Source organism: Eucyclogobius newberryi, unplaced genomic scaffold (assembly GCF_026437365.1).
Source record: "Eucyclogobius newberryi isolate DKJ021-1_F unplaced genomic scaffold, fEucNew1.0.hap1 SCAF_15, whole genome shotgun sequence".
Lineage (NCBI taxonomy): Eukaryota > Metazoa > Chordata > Actinopteri > Gobiiformes > Gobiidae > Eucyclogobius > Eucyclogobius newberryi.
In genome coordinates this window covers 21,337,552-21,360,352 of record NW_027315779.1, presented here as the reverse complement: position 1 = coordinate 21,360,352, position 22,801 = coordinate 21,337,552, and the positions used below count along the sequence as shown (strand labels likewise).

Genomic DNA, 22,801 nt, shown 5'->3' with positions numbered 1-22,801 from the left:
CTGTGACTGAAGTGGGTCCAAAGTCTCATCTCTCCACCATGAATCTGTATTGAGCTTATCTCAAGTCAAAAAGTCACTGTGAGCCTGTCAATCCATATCTATAGATCTGACTTTTGACCCACCGAGTGTTTGCAGCATTATTCTAATGTTTTAAAATCAACCAGCTTACAGCTAACATGTGTGTTCTGTTAGTGAAAATGGACAACTGATATATAATTATGCAAGATTTTATGACCATCTGCTTCGCACAAGTGTCAGTAAAAACAAGCATGACAGCGCCATCTAGTGATAACAATCCTGATCTGTCTTTTTAATGATGCTTTGATTTGACCAGTTTTTGACCATTAAAAAAAAGGTTTTATGTTTACTCCACAATAAAAATGTGTCAATGCTATTTTACATTTTTTGTGCTCAAAAATGCTTTTTAGGAGGCAAAATACACAATATGTTACACTATATTTACACTATACACTATATTTAAATTATTAAAAAATCAAAAATATGTTGAATTTACAAGGCTGCCACGTCTTAAACATTTCTACTGAGGAGGTTTTGGTCCTTTACAGTAGCATAGTATATAGTCCTACAGAAAAACAAGTCAATTGTGTCAGTCAAGTTTAACAACGGCAGTCACACCCTTGGTTTTCAAAATAAAGGTGCCACACCAGGCTGGGGCCCAATGGTGCTTCTCACTGAATATGCTTTGACTATGTGCCTCTCTACAACAGCCTGTCCAATAGTAACGTATAAACCATAAATCATGTTGATCTCCTGGAGCTGCGTGTTGCAAAAGCATCAGAGATCTTTTACTGTGCGTCTCCACATGGATGTGGTGCTGAGGCTGCGCTCTTGACTGCGCTGTGCACACTGCGCTGCCACTGGGATGCTGAGCAGGCGGGCGGGGTCATGTTTCCTTGCAGTGGACTGTACAGTGATGAAGCAGGAGGTACCAGCGGACACACTGAGAGCAAACAGGACCGTTAGTCCAGTGGGTCACCAACAAGACCGATAAGTCCTTTCTGGTGAGTTACAGAGTCACAATGGACATCTGACTCCAGCCCAGTGCTCCAGCTGCCGAACGGACATTTTGTTTCTCTGTCAGATGCCTGAACGGATAGCGTGTGTTTGCAGTTAAATTGTGTTTCCCCCCACGGCTGTGTTCACTCTCATCCCACCATGGCTTGGCCCTGCATCACCAGGGCCTGCTGCATGGCCCGCTTTTGGAACCAGCTGGACAAGGCTGACATTGCGGTTCCTTTGGTCTTCACCAAATATACGGACGTCTCCGAGATGCAGCACGTTCAGTTACAACCGCAGCTGCAGCACCCTTCCCAGGCGCGAGTCGCCATAGAAACGCAGCCGTCTCGAGCACATCCCCGCACAACAACAGCGCGCACAGGTGCACAGCGCAGGTGCTTCTCCGAGGAGCGCATGTGCAGCTCCGTCATGCGCGAGGACTTTAAACACTGGAATGTGCGCCCGGAGCCAAGCTGTAAACCAAGGAACGAGTACCACGAACCGGAGACACCGTTCAACAGCAAAACACAGTATCAGAAGGACTTCAAACCCTGGCCCATACCCAAAAGGCAGGACCATCCCTGGATCCCCAGACCCACAGCCACTATCTCCATTGGAGATGACCGCGCGCCCTACAGGTCAAGGCTTGGGAAGCACCAGGCGGCCAAAGACACCGGTGTAGAGAAAAGTGCTATTGCAGACAAGGTGCAAGAGAAAGATCTTCTGCAGGGACAGCAACGGAAAACGCGCACAACAAAACAGGAAGGGCAGAAGAAAGTGGGTGCGAAGGCCGAAGCTGAGGGCAAAGGCCGACCTGCGGATGCGGTCAACAGGCAGATCAGACAGGAGCTCACAACTGGCAGCTCGTACAGGTGAGCGCAGAGCAGGGGTCACGGGGTCACACAGGGTCACACAGGGTCATGGGGACACTAGAGGTTGAAACAGATCTCTGAAAGTTATGTCTCTGTCTCGTTTTTAGCTTGTTTCAATATTTATTTACAATATCATATCATCAGAATATCAGTTGGGTTTTTAAAGAATCATTGATTGTTATTCAGGCAGTGTAGAAATGCCCTCTATAATTGGAACACCATACGATTGGAAGTCTGCACCTGATAATGTGGGCCAGGGAGCTAATCTGTTGTTTTTCATTCTGCAATATCCCCAGGGGGTGATTGAACGTGAGTTATATACGTCACAGCTATTATTGTTATTCATAATGCTTTGGTTTTATGAAGGCTTATGTGTTTTACAGCACATCTTTGCGGTTATCACTGAAGAAATTCAAAGCAGGTTAAATGATTGCAGGATGAGACTCTTTTGAAGAGCAGTCAAGGTGCAGAAGGAAGGAAATGCTCTGTGACAAACTGCATCTCAGTGATGTTCAGCTGGTGGAGACAAAACAGCAGTGGTTCAATAATCTGTGCTCCCAGTTTGAGAATATGTATCCAGGAAACTGTCATGTAGTGTACATTTGGTCCCCAGTTTTAAATCATAATCTGGACTATTTAAGGTTACTGACAACATAGATAGAGGTGCATCCAAACAAGTATCACTTCAGGTGCAAGGTAAGAAAGTGGTGTGTTGACATCATCACATGTATGCTAAAACAAAAAAGGCAATCCTTGATGATTTGTTGCCATCAGAAAAGAGGAATGTAAAGAAGGTTTCATGAGGTAACATGAGGATTGAACAAGGATGTAAATATGATATTATTGAGTATTTTTGGTTATCAAAACTAGTATCCATAATCACATCTAACCTTCATTGCTAACTTGGGGCATATTTTTAAATGTCACGTTCTGCATGAGAGTAAGTCGAGTACAGTAGCTGGGGGCTTTGTTATAGTCCCTTTATATAGATGCCACTGCAGCAGCAAAAGACAAAGACTTTCTTTCTGTCATTATTCTATTATGTGCGTGATGCAGTCTGACAAAAGAATGTTCAACTAATAATTGAACGGAAAAATGCCACTGTGTAGTTACATGTTGAAAGTCACTTGGTAAAACTTCATTTTTTGTGAAATAGTCGCATAGTCTAATAAATTTGTCTTTTCTGACATTTTCATACCGTCATACTGACATAGATTTGGGTGGATTTAAAGTGATCCTCTTATGGAGTGTGCAGAGCCTTGTTTTTCTGACAGCAAACCATGAATGCATGAACACACAATTTGTATTATTTATCCATGTAACAAGTGTGAGGATTTGTAGATATTGACAATTTGTGACCAGCACCTAATCCCCAAATCTCTGAGATTAGATCATAATTGAGTGTTTTCCTGAACACTTATATAATCTCATTAAAACTGATTATTTTATTTAGGTTTCATTGTCAATACTGCTACCAAGAAAGCAGATTGTCTATATAATAGCAACCTAGTTATGTGATCAACAATTTGTGCGTCTATTTTCCATTAAAGCCTCTTTTAACGGAACTTGTTTAATGCTGTAGTAGATGATGGGCTGGCGTTTTCCATCGGACAACAATCCTAGAGCAGGAAACAACTCTTGCCGCTTGTGAGATAGAGACGAGACTCGTTCTTCCCAGAGGACGGAGAGTATTGACCAGGAGCTAGGGCCCGCTGACGCACCAAGAAAAACTGTTCTGAGCTCTAACTACTGTGACTGGACACATTGATTCTGTGGGCTACTCTACAAAAGGCCGGCCAGCTTTTGTCTCACCTGGAGTAAACAAAAGAACTGCTACAATCAGTGACAAATGCTGCTTATGCTGTATACTTACCTGGCTCCACTGGACATCCCCCTCAGCACAACCTCTCAGCAGGGCCAGCTGTCCAGCCTAGTCACACAGCATCCTAACTGCAACCTCAATGACACAATATATACGCTAGAAGACGCACAGGCAATAGTATATATATGGGCAGTTTTCATCTCATAAAAGAATGTAATACTTTCTCACTCTTCCAAATTGCCTTTGTAAATAAGAATTAGTTGAATCCTGGTTAAGATGAACATTCAATAATAAGAAAATGTGATAGGAATAAAGGTTGTATCTAACTAAAGGTTCTTTGGACTACACAAAATATGCATAAATATTTAGAGCTTCTGAAAATACAAAGAACACTTTAATATCTACCGGGAATATGATAAACAGTACGATTTTCAAATATGACATTTGTACGTGCAGGTTAATTACTTACATATTTTTTGACATTCCTTTTGAGGACCATCTATCCTTGCAAGTCAAACCTATTCAAACACTAATCCCTCTAGTGTCTCCTGTTCTGTTTTCCGTCTGACTGACCTTAACTGAAGTCAGCGCTGCAGTGTTGTAAAGTCAAAGCCACCATCCGACATTCACCACCTCCTGAGGCTCTGAGCAGTGAGATCATGTTTTCAGGGATGAATGGAGTAGCGCCTGCTAACTCATATTTAATCCCATCCTTTCAAGGCTTGTTACCTTTATATTTTACACATATTAAACCCTTAGTCTTTTGAATGTTTTGTTTTGAGAGTACCAAGCACAGTTCGATCTGGAGACACAGCGTTATTGTTGTTTGGTCGTATGTTGATGAATAGCAGCAATGTTACAGTGCAGTTGGATGTTTGGCACGTTGTGTTCACAGTCTGTGTGTTGTGGGGTCATGTGGATACTTTATGCCCTTGGCCTTGGACATTGTTGTATAAGCTTCCTTTGGATTGGTGCTTCTTGGCCCCAGTGCAGCACTGAAAGTGGACTTGGTACTGTTATGTAATGCTTGTGTGGTGCACCACTGTGGGCATGGTTCAGTCAGGACTTATTTAATTATTATTATTTAATTAAACTTAATTGTTTCAAGAGTTAGGGTCGCAATAAAGTATTTATATGTTTACTTTTCTGGTGGAAGGTTCACAACCTGCTTGTCTCCATGGAAATATTAATGCTTTGCCTGGAATTTTCTGCAGTTTAGTATTTAACCTGTCTATTGAGACAAGCGTGTGACACCATCAGGCCAGGTCACAGGTCAAATAAATGTATTTTTGAGCAATAAAAACATTTTTGATTAACATGCAGCACACAAGAAAAGGCACATGCACCTAAGCTGCTTTTCTCCTCGTACTGACCATTGCTATGTCATGTCTGTCAGGAGATACCTCTTCACAGCATTACGCACAATGTTAAAACAAATGACCGGTTTCTGCACATTATTCATTAATAATTCAAAGGATTCAAACTCTGGGTCATACATTTTGGGTTTTGAAATGTCACATAGTCATTTTCAACAATATAAATATAGCTTTAAGCCATTTTTGCTGTTATTCTGTCATAGCCATAAGGGAAGAAATGTTGTTTGTAGATTAGTTATTGTTTGACAAGAATAGTCAGTTCTGCCATTTGTTTGGTGAAGGTACTTTACAAGAAGAAATTGACAAACATCAGCAATTTACAGTGCTTTGTAGCACAAACTTATTAGTCAAAAGAAAGATTTATGGACAGGGAGAAACTGTTTGAAGTATATATTTTTCATGACCTTCTCCTGAATATCCTGTGGCGCAGACAGAGCTCTGCGTCCCTCCTATGCTGAAATGAAAGCTCAGCAGGGTTAGGCCTGGTTAGTACTTGGAGGAGAGACCACTGGGACCACCAGGTGCCACATTGGGGCGGCTGTGGCTCTGGTGCGAACTGTCACTGTGTTAGTACTTAGGCAAGACACTTAACCCATCTTGCCAAGTATGAGTGAGAGAGTGAGAGAGTGAGTGATTGCTGGCGGTCAGAGGGGTCAACGGGCCGTTTACCCCAGGACAGTAGTAGCTCAGTCAATGTAAATGTAAATGTAAATGTAAGGGTGTCTATGCAATGTTGTTAAAAGAGACATGCTTTTTTCCAGGTATTGAACTATAATATAAGCAGAGAAACCCCTTAGATTTTGTTCAGGCAAACCACAATGTTGATCAAAAATGGCTTAGTAATAGAAGCAGGTTCATTGACTTCCTGTTTACCTCTTCATAGTGCCATGTTTTTATGAAAAGTGGCTCTGTGACATTTTAGGAACCTACGTGAATCACTTCATGAGTCTTAACTTTTCAAATAATCACAATTAAGTTCAGGGATGTGGGCAGAGATGGGGAGTAGGTAAAAACAGGAATACTTCAGCCTCAGTTGCAGGACAATACTGGATTACTAATGAAAGTAATGATGATGAGTAAACTAATGATGATGAAACACTGTTGTAACAAGGTTAAAAGCTCATTAAGGGTGATTTAGCATTATACAGTTTGTCCCCTATAACAGCACAAATTGCAATACTGTATGTTTGTGCACAGAAATGAATTCAAGGCTTACAAAGATGTCAAACCAACAAAGATGATCCGGGCCAAGTCACAGTACCTTCCTCCAGATGAGAAGACCAACCTAGAGACCAGCTACAGCGCCACGTTCAAAGCCACGCCACTGCAGCCGGCTGAAAACAAGGCCCAGGACAGAAGGAGAATACGCAGTTTGTACAGCGAGCCTTACATTGACCCCAGCAAACAGGTAAGACCCACGTGAAAGGCTGACCTCACGTCACCTGTTCAGCGCTGTTTTATCACAATTCACTTCACACGCAGACATCAATCTCACCCGCACTGTCCGACGTTCTTAGTTCGACAGGTATAGCCCGTCCCGCTCCAAACCCAAAAGGTCTGGAGCCACAGCCGTGGGGCAGAGCAAGCCAGTGAAGAAGGCCAAAGATAAGCAGAGCGCGACGCTAAGAGGGTCCAAGAAGACGGCCTCAGAGAACAAGCCTGACCGGCCGGCCGTGGTGGACAAGGAGAAAAGTAAAGAGATGAACAACAAACTGGCAGAAGCAAAAGAGTAAAATCATTAAGCACTACTTTTTTAATTATTCATTTGAAGGAAATGCAAAAACAGAGGCTGCAAAATGACATTTTCTTTCTGCTCTCCACTCTGTTCTGAATATATTTTGTATCCACTCACACTCTGTCCGCTCTCTCTACCTCTTGGCTAACTTTGTGTGTTACCATAAGATTTTGGGGTTTAGACATGACATTTGCCATTGTAATGAGTGGGCGCAAGCATCCTCTGTTGCCGCCACCCACCTTCACTCTGTATGCCTCCATCTTGTGGTTGCCATGGTTACAGGCTGCCTGCCTAACCAATAGATGTCTCTTGATGCATGTGCCCATTGACAAGCAATTTGGCTTTGATCAGCTGCGCAGATTGTTCTGTTGGGTTTTATCAAGGATTTTATTTATGGCTTAAAGAAAAGAATGAATAAAATATCAAAATCTTTGATAAATGTCCTTCTTGGACACCCAATATCTGATTGCTTGTATCTGCTCAGTATGCTTTCTTTTGCAGTTAAACCCATAAGTATGTGTGAAATTTATTAGCCAATCACAAAGCTTTGTTCACTGTGATTTTGAAAATGTCATCTATTATTGCACATTTTTGTCATGTACAATTTTCTTTTGTTCTCCTCTGAAGAATTCCTTTTTGTCCCGCAGGTTTAAATGTCTTTGAGGCCATTTTGCAACACTAAATTTGTTGCCAACAAACCATCTGGGTCACATTAAAGTTATGCATTAAATAGAATCAGTTTCATAGATGTGGTGCTTCTACAGAATAAAACTTATTTTCTAAATATTTTACTTTGGAGATGCAAAACACAGGGACAATTTAGAAAATATGGAGTGCATTTTAATTAACATTCCCTCAAAAAGACTGCTCCATTTAGCTTTTACGGTTTGGTCACAGATAAAAGTGACAACACTATAATAAACATATACCCTAGTGAGTAAATATGTTATGATTATGTATAAATAGTTATTTTTCACAAGACACTTATGAATAAGATAATATTATGTGATCTTCTAACCGTATATGCAATGCTTTGTTGCAGCTAATGATCATTCTATGTTTGATTTTATTTAGTTGGTTGGATGGTACTTGGTTTAAGTATACATATATTTGTAGACTCGTAAAAGTGACTAAAAAGACTGTCTAATGGCACTGTAAACACAAAGTTATTATTATTACATCAAATTTGTTTTCACATAATGAGCTATGTTTTAGAAATTAGAAGTTAAATCTTAATATATTTGGTTGCGTTTCATTCTGTATACATATATATACAGCTTCTGTATACATGGTCTATTGTCATGGGCCATTTTAATTCAATTTTTATTTTATTTTTATAATTATGATCGCAATGATATATTTTTGGTCTCCATCAGTTGTTTCAGTTATGCACCATGCAAACCTGACTGTGCATTAGCCCTTCATGTTCACTGGATGACTGTCTCCACTGTTCTCTGAACCCGGCTCTCTCCTTCATGCTGCAGTCGCTAAACACACGATGCATCAATAGTATTTTGCAGCCTTTGGTTGGGGAAGTCTTGTCATGTATCAGAAGCTGGGAGCAGTAAATGTAAACGGTGCTTAGCACACCATACGCCTGGTGCTATTTCTGTAACATTTAGACATGTAAGGATAGAAGGTTTGCCTCAGTAAGTTATGTAATGGGCACTGGATATATAATTGACTGTGACGTGTTTGTGGTTCTATCTGCTTGCTCATATTTAAAGAAACAGATAAATAAAAGTAAAAAGCAGAAAATATTTACTGTCTTGATTTATTTATTTTGTTATTGGGAGGTAAAGAAGGATTAGAGGTTGCAGGTATATCAGTGTTATCTGTCCGTCTGTAATAGACCGAAACAACATAACATCCTAAATCCACATGGAAGAGAACTGTGCTGTCACTGAACACTCATTTAAGCCTGTGCTTCCTTCTGCTGTGAGCTCTGACATCCAGACCAGGCCCTGCATGTTGCAAAGATGGGAATTAACAATGTATTGTTTTTCATATTTTTCATTATTTAATGATATAATTATATATTCCAAGAACTCAATAGCAAAGCCACATGCAGGGCAAATGGATGTGTGGAAACTTGTTTCAGAACGAGATGTCATGTGCTTCTTTGCCCCATGAATATAAACATTTTGCATTGCTTCTTTATGAAAGAGCGTTCAGTTTCTAATGCTGTGATCATTTGTTCCTCTCACTCAACTATGCATTACTATAGTTGGTATTTTAGAAATGTTTCAAGTGTGATGTGTGCTAATGAGTGGCCTTCTGATTCATTTGAAGGGTTGTGCTAAAACAGTACCACTACATACAACTTTGCCAGCCAATCCGAGATATAGGCTGGGTGCAGACTCTAAAACAACACCTCTGGGGCTGTGCTCTTCCTGATCCCAGGTAAAAGCAAGAAAAACAAAGAGCCACAAACGCCAGTCATATTCATAACTGTTGTGCATTAATTTTGGGTTGATCTTTTGTATAAGAATAGCACTTTTATTTTATTTTGAAGCACCATATGCTCTGGTCTACTCATCAGGTCATGCTCCACCTGTGTTTCTCTTCCATATGGACACTAGAGTTGAACGGCTGAATGGGGCCGCTCACCTGAAGCCACAACCGACACATTTAGGCTCCTTAAGACACAAGTTCTTAAGGAGACCGTTTCTTTCAGTCACCCACACCTGACCATGGACAGGAGCAAACTGCATGACTATAACATATGTCCAACTTAAATAAACAACATAAAAGGTCGCATTCTGCATTTCCATTGCTTTATATTCTGTCATTTGGAAGAAGCTTATGTTTATTTGTGTCACTTTGGGCATGCCTCCACTGTTTTCTATTTGAACTGCAACCATTGTATCTGTAGATGCAGCAAATGTACCTTTTCATGCAAGGTAAGCATTATATCAAATGCAGTATTTCACAAAAGTATTTATGCACAGAACACCCCGAGACCCTCATTACACAGCATCACAGCAAATAAATATTGATCAATGGATTTAACTGAAATGATTAACTTATAGCCCACTTTATTTGTCAGCTGATGTCTGTTATAGCTCAAATGAGAGGTCACAGGGTGCTCAGCTCACCACTCTGAAGTTGATGGTCTGGGAGAACATACCTCATCACATGTCTCTCTCTGTTTCCTTTTCTCTTCTTCTGCTGTCTTAACGATGTGCTGCCTCCTAGAGATGCTAAGGACGAGGTTCTTCGACCCAGTGATCATCATTCCCCGGGTGCTGCTGGAGGAGAACCACAACATCCACTGCTGGACAGATCTGAACCGCGGAGAAGCTGTGTACGCTTTGCCCTAGATGTCAAACAGACTGATTAGTCATTAATACTATAGCACAGGCCACGGCAGCAGCCCTCTCCACGGAGACAGCTGCTCTCAGTAAAGGATTTAGAATTTACAATTATATTTGAATAGAAACATTAGGCTCATCCCATTACAAAGGTCCAGACGCTCCAGTCCCAAGGCGCTCCTTACATTTCAATCACACATGTTTGAAAAATAGCACATCAACATTGTTTTCCCTTGATCTTATTGCAATGGTGCTAAGTCATTTTGGTTAACATATATGTCACTACCATAGAAACCAACCATGAAGTGAATATACATCCAAAATGTACTGTATATTTGGTCAGCTGATTTTAGTGTTAATAAAATAGTACAAGAGAACACTGGGATAATGTTGCTTTTAACTTCTTGTTCTTGTTCACATAAATGCAAAGTGCTAAAGAACTAGAGCAACACCTTTGTGAATCTGTGTGGCAGAGTATTTGCAAAAGTAGCACATCTCGTTCTTGACCTGTACATGTTTGTGAACAGAAACAGGCTTTTGAGAGGCCTCATTAAACTCTCCTGGTTCTTGTCAACGTTTATGGCACGTTATTAATATGGTTTTCCTTGTCCTTGTTGTCTCATAACATGTGGATTACAGCTGCTGCTTTTATTTGATACTTAATAGTGTCACTAGCATAGTTGTTGAAATTACAGTATGTAACAGGCAACATATTACAGCAATGATAAAGTAGTCCACATCAAGAAGCTTCACATTTGGGATGTAGTCACAGATTATTTAACCCAAAATGTGCTGGCTGTAGAAAGTACATTGTCTTAAATTATAACGAGTGACCCTAAATTCAATGTATCTCAACTGTAACTTTGCTTTTGATTGATAGTAAGTATTATACCACAATGAGTTTGTGTGGCCCTGATACAAACATTTCAAACCCAATTTCAATACCAACAGAAACGTTATTAGGCCTACTGATTTTAACACCATACAATGATAAAGAACAGTATTCATTTAATCACCTACAATAGATTGTTATTGCCAAGTAGCAGTTTCTATAATACTATCATCTAAAAATGCCTATACCGGTAAATTAAAATAATTCTACACTTTTCAGGAAAGGTCCAATTTGATCCCTTTTTTCCTCTTCTTTTACAGTATAGAAAACTGCTCAAATCTGAAATAGATCAGTATCTTGGTATTGATTTTTTGACAACCCAGAGAGTATTTTTATAATAATATTATGGGAGGAAAAAAAACACATTCTAATGTCTGCAATATACAAACGATAGCTGTCAGATTCCCCCAATGTCAGCTGATCTTGCAATGTTCATGACCACAGAAGCCCTTCCCGCATATATACCTGTCCGGCCCACAGTGTGAGTAATGTGTAATGTGTAATGTATAATAAATATCCATGTCTGACTGAAGCCACCGGGACCGCCAAGAATCCATGGAAGAGAAGGGGGAGGACGGAAGAGGGAGCAGATAGGCATCATGTTGCAGCAGCACTTTGCTGTTTTCCTGACAGTCAAAAAGTGATGGTAGACATTTCTCTCTTACTATAATCATTCCCACAAAGTGATTTTTTTCAACACAAATAACCCAACATACTACGTCTGCCTTGTCACGCTTTAAATCAGATGAACTGTACGCTCTTTCTGGGTCCTTTGAGGGCTGTTGTGTTGCTCTAGTAGACTCTCCATCACAGCTTTCCTCCACCTCAGTGCCGTTGCTATGGACACGGGTTGCCAGGTATGAATGGGTTAATTAGGACTAGGAGGAGGGGCTGACACGAGCCTCCAGATGGGTCCTAAAGCAAGACGAGCCTCCTTCGCCACAGGCCTCCGGGGACCAGAACAGAATGCTTCACTGTTTAATATGCGCCACCTGATTCGACAAACTAACTGTGTGAACTTTTGATCAAATGGTGGGTATGCCAAATCATGGAAATGGCTGTGAAGCATCATTCTGTTACGCTCTCCATGTTTTTCTTGTCTTTTGGTGATGCCATACTGAGGGGGAATTACAAAGAAACTGTAGATGAGTATGTTTGCTGGCAAAAACAATAGATCCATGATAGAAACGTGTTTTTGGGAGGCCATTTTATTGCCGCTCTTGGAACGGTGGCGCAAAAAGCTTGTAGATAGCGCCCTCGTGTGGCTGGCTGCTTCCTCTGATTGCTTAGTTTATTTCCTGTTTGAATTAATTATACATCTATTACAGGGACTCATTACAATCCCGCATTTTCTAACAATATTACATAGCTTAGGCCCAAATAAATATATAACATATTTTAATACACAGTTTTTGCAAGTTTAAGGTAGCTTATTTCTACTGAATAATAAATGTTCAATTATCTTTTGTTAATTTCATGATATTACTCAAAATCTTGACCCAAGATTATGCTTATGTTGATATTCTAAAAATGATAAAGTGAAGTGTGCCCCTCTGAGGTGTATTGTGGCAGTGCAAAAGCTGAGCAAGTACTGCTGTGCATATTCAAGATGTTGCAATAAAAGTGCTAGAGGGAAGGACGGTGAAATTCTCCTCTTTGGGTTTGTTCTGGAAGTTGTAATGTCCAATGCGATTCCTTTGGTAAAAGAAAAGACAGACAAAACCAATGATGAATAAGATTGCCAGGCCCACGCCCAGACAGGACAATCCAATTATTGATATTTTGTCATATCCCTCCTCAAAGGAAGCTGAAAAACAAAATCAACCACTCTTACTTTTTAGGTATTTCTTACATATTGTTTAACATTTACTGCAGCATCATTACTAATTTCTTACGATTATCCAGTCCGAGCAGAGGTCCAGAAGTGCCCATAACTGTTCTAACAGTGTTTGCAGAGCCGGAGCGGGAGCTTCTTTGCATGCACTCCTGAAATTGAATAGAAGGATTTGTTTTACCACAAAATTATATATATTTTTTCTGTAATTTAGGCAGAAGCTGTAACAAATTCTGAAATGTTACTTACAGGAGAGCAGGAACCCAAGCCAATTTCCACACACAATTCCACCAGGCAGTGCAGATAAATGACATCAAGGTCAACGAAGGAGAGTATCTGAACGGACAAGCTGGAAGTGCTGGAATTGCCATTAGTTATGACAATGGTGTAAGGATTCTTTGAACACCTGTAGGCCAAATATAGCAGATAGTTCATCATATATATTATTATTATTTATTTATTTATTTGACTTGGACATAGCATTGGACGAACCAGATGCATTGTATTAAGTGTTACAGAAAAAATGCTAATTTTCAACACCTCTCCATGGAAGGCTTTTGGAAAAGTATATTGACTCGTAAACTATATAAACTAAAACTATACTAAAAACATACTAGGTAATTCATGAGGACTAAAACTATTGACAACATGTGAAGATCCAATCTCCCAATGGAGACATTTGAATAAAATGTAATTTAGTAAAAATTTACTTGACATTCGGTTGACAAAAATTCAAAAACATACAAATCAATCTTTATGTGTAATAATTATGTGTTGCCATTGTCAAGTTGAATACAGGAATCCATTGGTATTACAATCCTACTGTTATGTACAGACATTTCCTCACCTGTTTTCCATGAAGATGTTGCTGACCACAATAAAAGGGTTTCGAGTGGCAGTGGCCCAGCACTTGTTGATGACCACTTTGATCTTCTCCACAGAGGTGTTGAGGCTGACCACCAACAACACTGCCTCACCAGGCGACAGGCTGTAGTTATGGGGCAGAGGCACTGTGCCATTCATCAGCTGCATACTCACCTGGAACATACCTGAGCCCATGATGACATCCTGGATCGTTTCAAATCTGTAGGTGAGGTTAATAAAGAGCACAAGATATGTTGTAGTATTTTACTAAGACAATTTAGACATAGCTCATACCAGTGTTTCCCAACCAGGAATGTGGGAAAATATAAAACACTATCTGTATCATATTTTGAGAATCCCAAAATCTCCACATCATAGAAACTGTACTCAAAAACCCTATACGTACAATTTAATACTTATCTTCTGTCCCCTGGTGCATATTTTTGCACTACAATCACACTGACATGTGACATGGTCAGATCTAAAATGGCCAACTACCACTAGCCTCCAGAAGACTGTGTGAAGGAGGACTATATCTCTATTTTACGCTCCAGCATGAACATTATTTAATTTCATAATAAGAAACTTTATATTTTAGTCAATAGTTATTAGGGAGAGAACACATTTCTCCTTCTCTTATGTCAAAGCCTGTATTCAAATGTATTAGTTGAGGTTTAGTTTAATCAAACATGAAATGCTTGTAAAACTAATCACAGAAGTTCAGAAATATCACCATATACCTTTTGCAAGTTCATTATTTTCATTTTTATTTTTAAACAGCTCTTCATCCCAAAGTTTGCATATCTTCAAAGTAGCTTGCACAATATTATCTACATTTTGATAGATTGTCCACCCCTAGTCAGAGCCAGTCCAAACTGACCCCCCAGAACCTGTACAAACCTGGTCAGAACCAGTCCAAAACCCAAATAACTTCCTGGTTACACCATTATAAAAGAAGAAAAGGTTCTGGAAAAATGCAGCTGTTCTAATATGTTCAGATGTCAAAGGTAAAAAGTTTGTTTTTACTATATTTTCATTAAAACCTGATTATGAAACAAACATGTAGATCCTTTTGATTGTTATTTATTCTACATTCTGTTAACCAACATTTTCTGCTCATTTTTTATTGGCTCAGGCCTTATAACGTTTTAATCATGTTCCTGTATGATCATTGGGCATATATTTGATTAAAGGCCGTGGCTGGAGAGCCGCGGCGCGGTCAAATGGCCGCGCAGTTTCAGGGACCGCGGCATTTCCCTTATAGCCCGTTATAGCCTCATGGTTAACCCTAACCCTAACCTTAATCCTAACCCTAACCCTAACCTTAATCCTAAACCTAAACTTAATCCTAACCCTAAAACGGCGCAAAAACGCGGTCAAATAGCGGCGCAGTTTCAGGAGCCGCGGCGCGCGGCCGGCACAAAAATAACATGGCAGTTTCGGCCGCACGCCGCGGCACTGCAGACACTCCCTTGATGAAAACCATAAAATAAAATTTTTATAGTTTAGATTGTTAACATATATAGATGGTATATAGATGTATTTATTTACTAAAGAAAAAACTTACATAATATATAGGGGGTACTCAGAATGTAAGATGATGCTTAGGGAACCACTGGCTTATACATTTATTCCAGATAAAAATGTAAACTTATAAGCTTGTTTTGTCTCATATAATAGAACATTTTATGCTTTTAAACATTATTGAAATGTTGTTACTTGCCCCATTGAGCCGAAGCCTGATGTACTGAGCACATTCCTCATGTATGAGCACATGATAGGTATCTGCAACTGGATCTTAGGCACTTCTATGGCGTTTATGGAGTTAAACAGGGTCACAGAGGCAGTGTAGTGGCTGTCATTCTGAAGCACAGGGAAATCTGGTTATTGACTGTTTTTGTATTACAAGTTATGACATACACAACTCACTTGCATCATAGTTGTATTACACTCATCCCAGTCCACTGTCAGCTGGGCATGAGTGGAATTGCCCCCGTTGACCCCACAACCCACCATGCCCAGGCATAGAGCTGTCTCTGGGATTTGACTGCTCTGGAGGAAATCCTTTGCAACAGTAACAGTGGTGGAGGCTATATTGCACCTGACTGTGATGGCCTCTGATGCAGAGATGGCTGTGACACGAGGAAAGCGATGGGTGGTACTGGCAGTTGTGCTGGTAGAACTTAATGTGCGAGTATTAGCAGTGGATGTCAACGAATAAGTGCTTGTTATAGTGGTTGTCAGTGTGGTTGTTGGGGTAGCAGTGGTGGTTGTTAAGGCGGCAGTGGCAGTTGTTGGGGAAATGGTGGTTGTTGGGGAAATGGTGGTTGTTGTTGGGGCCATGGGGGTTGTTGAGGAGGCAGTGGTGGTTGTTGGGAGAGCAGTGGTGGTTGTTGGGAGAGCAGTGGCGGTTGTTGGGGCCATGGTGGTTGTTGACATAGCAGTAGCGGTTATTAGGGCCATGGTGGTTGTTGGGGTAGCAGTGATGATTGTTAAGGCAGCAGTGGTGGTTGTTGGGGCCATGGTGGTTGTTGGGGTAGCAGTGGTGATTGTTAAGGCAGCAGTGGTGGTTGTTGGGGCCATGGTGGTTGTTGGGGTAGCAGTGGTGATTGTTAAGGGAGCAGTGGTGGTTGTTGGGGCCATGGTGGTTGTTGGGGTAGCAGTGGTGATTGTTAAGGCAGCAGTGGCGGTTGTTGGGGCCATGGTGGTTGTTGGGGTAGCAGTAGTGGTTGTTAGGACAGAAGTTGTGGTCGTAGGGGCAATGGTGGTTGTCGAAGAAGCATTGGTGGTGGCTGTTGGCACAGACGTTAGGGTTGTTAAGACAGAAGTGGTTGTTGTCATGCTAGTTGTCATATTTGTGCTTTCTGCAAATAAAATCAATTAGCTATGATTTGATAATAATCTAGCAGGGTTTTTGTTTTACATTTGTAAGGTTTATACCTTGACATAACCGACCAGGCCTGTCTGAATTTCCATCAACAAAGCCCTCCATGCAAGTGCAGTTGTATGATCCCCAGGTGTTAATGCATGTGGCAAACAGGGAGCAATCATTGTCTCTTGATGTACATTCATCACGATCTGTGGAAACAGGCTAGAGTTTACCACGTTTGTGCAATGCATACTAATGGAAAATAATCACTAATTAAAACAAAATGTTCACACTTTAGTTATAATAGGGATATATTACCAATTATGTGTGTGTTGTTTGTATCTACATCATATTTAGAGCTGTTTTTAAGGGAGTTTAACACAGCTGAGAACATGTTGCTGATGATGTCTTCGCTTTGACCCGGGATAAAAATGATGGTGAAACTGAAGAACACGCTGCCCGGTGCAAAACCTGTGATTTTGATTCTCACTTGGCCTGAATCGACCAAGGCCTTCATCTCAGGGGATAAGGACTGATAAATCTGAAAATGACGTGTTTGGTAAGTCATGGTGATGAAAAAAAGGTTTTAACATGATTGTATGAATTAAAATTGAATCTGTACTGTTTTTTTCTTACCTCCATATAAATGCTGGCAGTGAGGTTTGTGTAGGCAGTGCTGGAGGTATTTTGCAACTCGTCCATGTATTCAACATTAGTAAGTCTAGCTGTGCCATCAAAAGTCCGAGCCTCTACGAAGATAAAGCAAGTGAGACCCTTTCCCTTTCTTCACAAAGTGGGTTCAGAAAGCCACAAATCAGTCCTTGACCTTACTTTGAATGTCTGATGGATATGTTGTACTTTTATTACTTTTATATATATCATTATTTTTGTTCATTATTATTTTTGTTTTGTTATGTCGCCAGTTAATTTTTTGTCTAGTTCTATTCAGACTTATATTCAGACTTAATATGTAGTTTGTTAATGCTATTGTCATAGTTTCATATTTTGTTATCCTAAATACTTCTCTTTAAATTTCAAATATATTACTACAGAGTAATTCAAATACTGTAAAATATAACCTATTATATTTAAGTTTTATATATCACATTAAATACAATATTTGTATTCCTCAGGCAAACCAATGAAGAATTATTTTGGGTAATTTACATCCACCTATTCAGTATGACGTTCATGTCTTTGGACACTATGGAAAACATACTGAAAGAAGACATTTTTACTATTGCCAACATACCCTTTTCTTACCTGTTTTAACAGTCAATTGTACGCTGTTTCCTTGCCTCCCACATGCATAAAGTGTAACATTGACATCATAGAGCACTCCAGCCCGCAATCCTGTCATTTCAACCACTGTCTGACTGGTATCATTAAGACAGATGACCTCTGACCCTTTACTAAGAGCAACAGTGTAGCTCTGATTTCCTGGGAATTGGCTGGACCAGTAGACGCAAAATGACGTACTGGTGACGTTAGCCACTCGCACGTTAATGATGCGAGGGACAGCTGGAATCAAAAAGTCAGGGCAAGTGGAATTAGAAGAGGATTGAAATTGTAATAAGATAAGATAAGATAATGAGTTTGATAAATAGACAAACATACTATTCTTACTGCACGTGGTTGTATTATTCAGACTTGGAATCACGCTTGCCTGTGGCTTCGGTGTACTGTGGTTGTCAGGGGTGCTGTCTGTTTCCATGGGAAATCCTGTAATCTTAGGTGAAGGGGTGGGCATAGCTACAAAATAATACAGTAGTTATTGCCTTATCATCATTCATGCAGGTGGACACTATAGTATTTAGCTGAATAAACAACTATGTTACATTATTTTAGTCTTCACCATCTCTTTAGAAATATTTTCATGTAACTTGACCAGCATTCTACGGCCGGTTTCATAGTGTCAGTGCCTCAACCTCACACATATGATTTTTTTCTTCTTCTTGGAAACAGAAGTAAATTCATCTAAATTTTAACCTGTGCAGTTGGTTCCGTTGGTGGGGTCCACATCAGCGTATCCAGGGCGACAGGTGCAGAAGTAAAAGCCAACCGTGTTCACGCAATCAGCATATGGTGAGCAATGGTGGAGAAAAGGCTGTGCACATTCATCAATATCTGTGATAAAAACCATTAAATAAAAAATGTGTACAAACACGGAAAATGCAGTATTTCTGTAATGGTCCAACCGCTTGAGGAGTTTCTGAATGATTGGTCCTTTTGGATTTTCCTACAGCTATTTGCTATTTGTCCTCATCCATTGACTACTATTGGAAATCTAGGTTACCCCAGACTTGAAGACGTTGGCCCTTTCTATTATTGATACAATTTAAGTCCACTATTTTTGTATTTGGTCATGTATGAAGTGAATAAGAAGGGGGGTTGAACACTACCTTTCTGACCCCTATTGCTAATGGTTCAGACACTCTATTTTCAGCCTAACACACTGTTCTAAAAATAGCTGATTGTATAGAGCTGAATCGGTGAAACGACACACAACATCAATTGACTACTTATTCTATAGAAACTGAATGGGCTCAAGAGCACTCTTTCAATTAGTCATAATAAATTGCATTAAATTACCCATAACAATAACTTTGAAAATGAGAATTAGCCGTGCTATACTGTGTCTTGTGCAAATGAATGCGACTGATTCATGATTGTGTCTCTTTGAGGCGAGAGAGTGGGTGTGTGTTCTGTGCACGTGTGCGTGCTTGTTAGCGTTGCTATTTTCCGCTATTGCAGGAAACAGCCCACATGACTGTCACTCAAATAGAAGTAGTGGGGGAAGGAAACTGTGGTGCGTCTGAGTCATTTTTTCCCGAACGCTGTGTTCTTTGCTTCATGAATCATACTGAAAACTCTGTTAGAATGCCGTTGCTCTGAACAAAAAATAACTTCAAGAAAGATCATGCGCTTTGGTAGCAATCAGCTTCAATTTTCACCTTCTACAGTTACTGAAGACACCTCTTGGATGCATTTGATGAGAAGATGGAGAACTGATGTGACGTTATCAAGGGAAGGACTGAACTTCCATTTAATCATTAGAGAGGTGGCAGTTCTGTATGGATGCACAGGCTGTGAGCTGAGGTAATAGATGGAGACATTTGACTCTAGGACCCCAGATACCTTGTAAGGACATAAAAAAAATAATGTTTAGTTAAATTATTTGTTTTGTTTTTTGTAATAAACAGCAAAGTCCAACATCATGACCAATGTTGTAAAATGCAGGATCATATATGCAATAACTATAATTGGTTAGCCGTGTATCACATCATATTTGAGTATTTTCATATAATTCCACCAGCACACGGAAATCAAACAGAAAACAACAAATCCTTGTCCAGATTTCATTTGTTCCCCTGTATTGCAGAGAGAACATATCTCCATGAGGACATCAACTATAAAATCATCAACAAAATTGTTACCACAGCATATAACAGTCTGGTGTGATTGTGGAGTCCTCCTTCTCGGGACATCAGATCATTATAGTCCACTTTTACTGTCACCGTGGTATTGAATTGAGACACTCCACGCTCAGAATAATTAGTTGAGTCTGTCATTAAAAAGATACAGACAAAATATACTTTTAAAAACATACATTCACAATAATAATAAAAAGTCACAACGTGATCATTGATACTGACTTGTGGGATTTGTGCAGAACTGACAGCACTTTTGCCAGTCTGGACAGTCTATGTCCAATTCACAGCTCACATGAGGCCTAACGTCTGTTGGACAAGATCCTGGTTTGACAGTGGTCTCCCTACTCCTGTCCACTGCTTCATTTAAAGGAAATAACATGTTACAGGCCATATATTAGCAGGCAGATACGTATTTGCAGCAGTGCTTATTATATGGCCCCATCTGTTAAGCTTTGTTCCACATAAGACTTAACAAAAGATGCCCCGGATTACCAAGCCCATGCTATCATCAGATAACTATATGAAATCCTAATTTGTAAGAAAGAATTCATACTCACTTGGTGCGCAATATTGGCCGACCTGTATGTAGCCATCGCAGCACCTAATCACCTGCTCTGTGACCATTTTGTAATCTGTGTATTGAGTCATGCGGTACTCTATAACTTGACATGTTTTCCAGGGAATCCAACCACCACATTGTCTTGTAGCAGTATAAGGCACAATATACTGCACAGTGTAACTCACACGCCTGGTCTCATTGCGTGCACAGAGATGATAGCCAAACTGAGAAAGTCTGTAATCTACAAATAAATATAATTGTATGTTCATTAGCCGCATTTTTGGGAAATAACACATTGTCAAATGGAGTGCAAGTGCCTTACCTTCTCTTTTAGAAAGTTGTCCCTTGCTAAGATTATTTAAGCCCCAAACCAACCAAATGAAGTGTATCCAATTCATTTTTGTCAAGTAATTAAATGGTCTAAAGTACATATATGTATCTGCTTCATTTTAAATCCATTCTTTGCACTGATATGGTGCCAAGTCATGGTTCAAGGTGTATCTAAAGATAAAATCCTCTGTGGTTCATAGTCTCCTCCCCCTCGTTACCAATATTCCCCAAATACCTTAAAGTTGAATTATCTTATTTTTTCATAACTGCATACTATATTCTGCCAATTAACGGCAAAAATAAAATAAAATGGGGGTAACAACTCCAAATAAATGTATTTCAAAGCAGTATAAGTAAAGTAGTAGAATGTACATCAGGAGAAACAAAAGAGAGGATTTTATGGATTTTTGGAGTGTTTAGAACGAGTATCAATCAATATATTTCCTTAAATTCAGTTTCCAAAATATACAATACTTACTGTACATCTTTTGGAATTGTCAGTGAAAACATGTTTGTGATGATAGAGAAAGAAAGGCTGGGAGGAGTCGAAATCCCTAATGGCTGGGTTTGCACAGGTAACCATGGCACTGATCACTATCCTCCTGGCATTAAACAGTCCGTGGCAGTTAATGCCAGCAGATGAGCAAGCATGATATTCTCTTGCCATTTTTAGTTCCAGTTCTAAACATACCCTCCATTGCTTTATTTAGTGAATGAGCATTTATACATATTTTTTTAACTGGTTTTATTTGATTCACCCTCCTGAGTCTTGGTGGTTCTTGGAATTGTATGCATCTTCTTTTATAATGAGGTGTCAAAATGTCCCTTATTAACCTGTTCAGTCTGAGTGAATGCTTCAGCTCACTGAAGTGTGCCACACAGGACTGACTGTCCATGTACAAAATAATTCTACAACACAAAGCTTAAAAGGTCCATATAACACATTGCACTACACTAGACTCACTACAGTAAAACAAACAAAGGAAATATGATTACATTTAAGTTTTGACCAAACACTGGTTTGACATGCCCAGCAAACATGACGTAGGTAGATGTCATTACACAACTGTTACTTAGCAACCAGATTGTAACCAAAGGCCAAAATCAATTTAAATCATACAATAGTTATGCTTTGACAAATAATTACACCTGACAACACACTTATTTTGTTAAACAACTGTTTAAATTGTCATAAAAAGGTGTTTGTTGTTGTCCCTGCATCTTTGGTGGAGGTGGGGATCAGGAGGTGGGGATCACTGAGGTGGGGATATTTTGTTGTAGAACTCAGCAATACTTGCTGTAATACCTGTAATTTTAAACTTTTATTTGTGGAATTGTGCAACTCGCCTTATTATAGACTTTGGTAAATATTTACCATAAGGAATATCTCCCAAATAACATTGTAATTAGAAAAAAATTTATTAAATAAGTCAGGGGACATTCCCAATACTTTTAGGACCTTATTAGGCAACTGTCCACTTATTTTCCAGTAAATAAGTACCAACAGCAGCTAGGTGCCAGACTTCATGGCAAAGCTCTTCTGAGCTTTTCATTCTCACATCAATCTAATAAATTTCATTGGGGCCTTGGAGTGACATAGTCTATTATATTATTATATATATATATACTACTGCTCTCACCTCCCCCTTCAAGCTCAGGTCCTCCACCAGAGGCCCCTGGGAGCTTGAGGGTTCTTCAGTATCTTTGCTGTTCCTAGCACTGGACTTTTCTGGACCAAGATGTCTGATGTTTTTTCCTTGGATCTGCACAAGGTATTCTTGTTCAGTGACCCCCAGTTCAGTCACTGAACTGAACACTGAACCCCAAGTGCTCCGATCACTACGGGCACCACCAATACCTTCTCAAGCTCCTCTCTCCAGCTC

General features: G+C 39.8%; 2 protein-coding genes across 3 annotated transcripts; one reads left to right on the top strand and one right to left on the bottom strand.

The window, feature by feature from the left end:
* Positions 1–862: 862 nt before the first annotated feature.
* map6a (microtubule-associated protein 6a) lies at positions 863–10,515 on the top strand. Of its 2 annotated transcripts, XM_072446713.1 has the most exons (5): positions 863–1,889; positions 6,285–6,495; positions 6,605–6,816; positions 9,115–9,225; positions 10,021–10,515. In XM_072446713.1, the coding sequence occupies exons 1-5, from the start codon at positions 1,177–1,179 to the stop codon at positions 10,163–10,165; spliced, it is 1,392 nt and encodes a 463-aa protein (XP_072302814.1). In that variant the 5' UTR covers positions 863–1,176; the 3' UTR covers positions 10,166–10,515. The 2 variants fall into 2 exon arrangements, with proteins under 2 accessions (XP_072302814.1, XP_072302815.1); XM_072446714.1 differs by lacking the exon at positions 9,115–9,225.
* A 2,117-nt stretch (positions 10,516–12,632) lies between these two features.
* On the bottom strand, positions 12,633–21,122 carry umodl1 (uromodulin-like 1). The gene is made up of 16 exons (XM_072445448.1): positions 20,911–21,122; positions 20,587–20,829; positions 20,033–20,160; positions 19,550–19,733; positions 18,585–18,722; positions 18,222–18,347; positions 17,859–18,116; positions 17,232–17,344; positions 16,914–17,136; positions 16,667–16,804; positions 15,656–16,590; positions 15,450–15,589; positions 13,710–13,946; positions 13,112–13,268; positions 12,924–13,014; positions 12,633–12,835 (listed from the first exon to the last, which is right to left on the bottom strand). The coding sequence occupies exons 1-16, from the start codon at positions 21,017–21,019 to the stop codon at positions 12,633–12,635; spliced, it is 3,423 nt and encodes a 1,140-aa protein (XP_072301549.1). The 5' UTR covers positions 21,020–21,122.
* Between the last annotated feature and the right edge of the window lie 1,679 nt (positions 21,123–22,801).

Excerpts from the sequence above, each read along its gene's own strand:
- map6a (XM_072446713.1), top strand. The coding sequence starts at position 1,177 with ATGGCTTGGCCCTGCATCACCAGGGCCTGCTGCATGGCCCGCTTTTGG. Across the intron at positions 6,496-6,604 it reads ACATTGACCCCAGCAAACAG|TTCGACAGGTATAGCCCGTC; the intron begins GTAAGACCCACG and ends CGACGTTCTTAG. Across the intron at positions 6,817-9,114 it reads AAACTGGCAGAAGCAAAAGA|GGTTGTGCTAAAACAGTACC; the intron begins GTAAAATCATTA and ends ATTCATTTGAAG.
- umodl1 (XM_072445448.1), bottom strand. The coding sequence starts at position 21,019 with ATGTACTTTAGACCATTTAATTACTTGACAAAAATGAATTGGATACAC. Across the intron at positions 20,161-20,586 it reads CGGCCAATATTGCGCACCAA|ACTCAACTAATTATTCTGAG; the intron begins GTGAGTATGAAT and ends TTTTAATGACAG. Across the intron at positions 18,117-18,221 it reads GAATAATACAACCACGTGCA|CTGTCCCTCGCATCATTAAC; the intron begins GTAAGAATAGTA and ends TTTTGATTCCAG.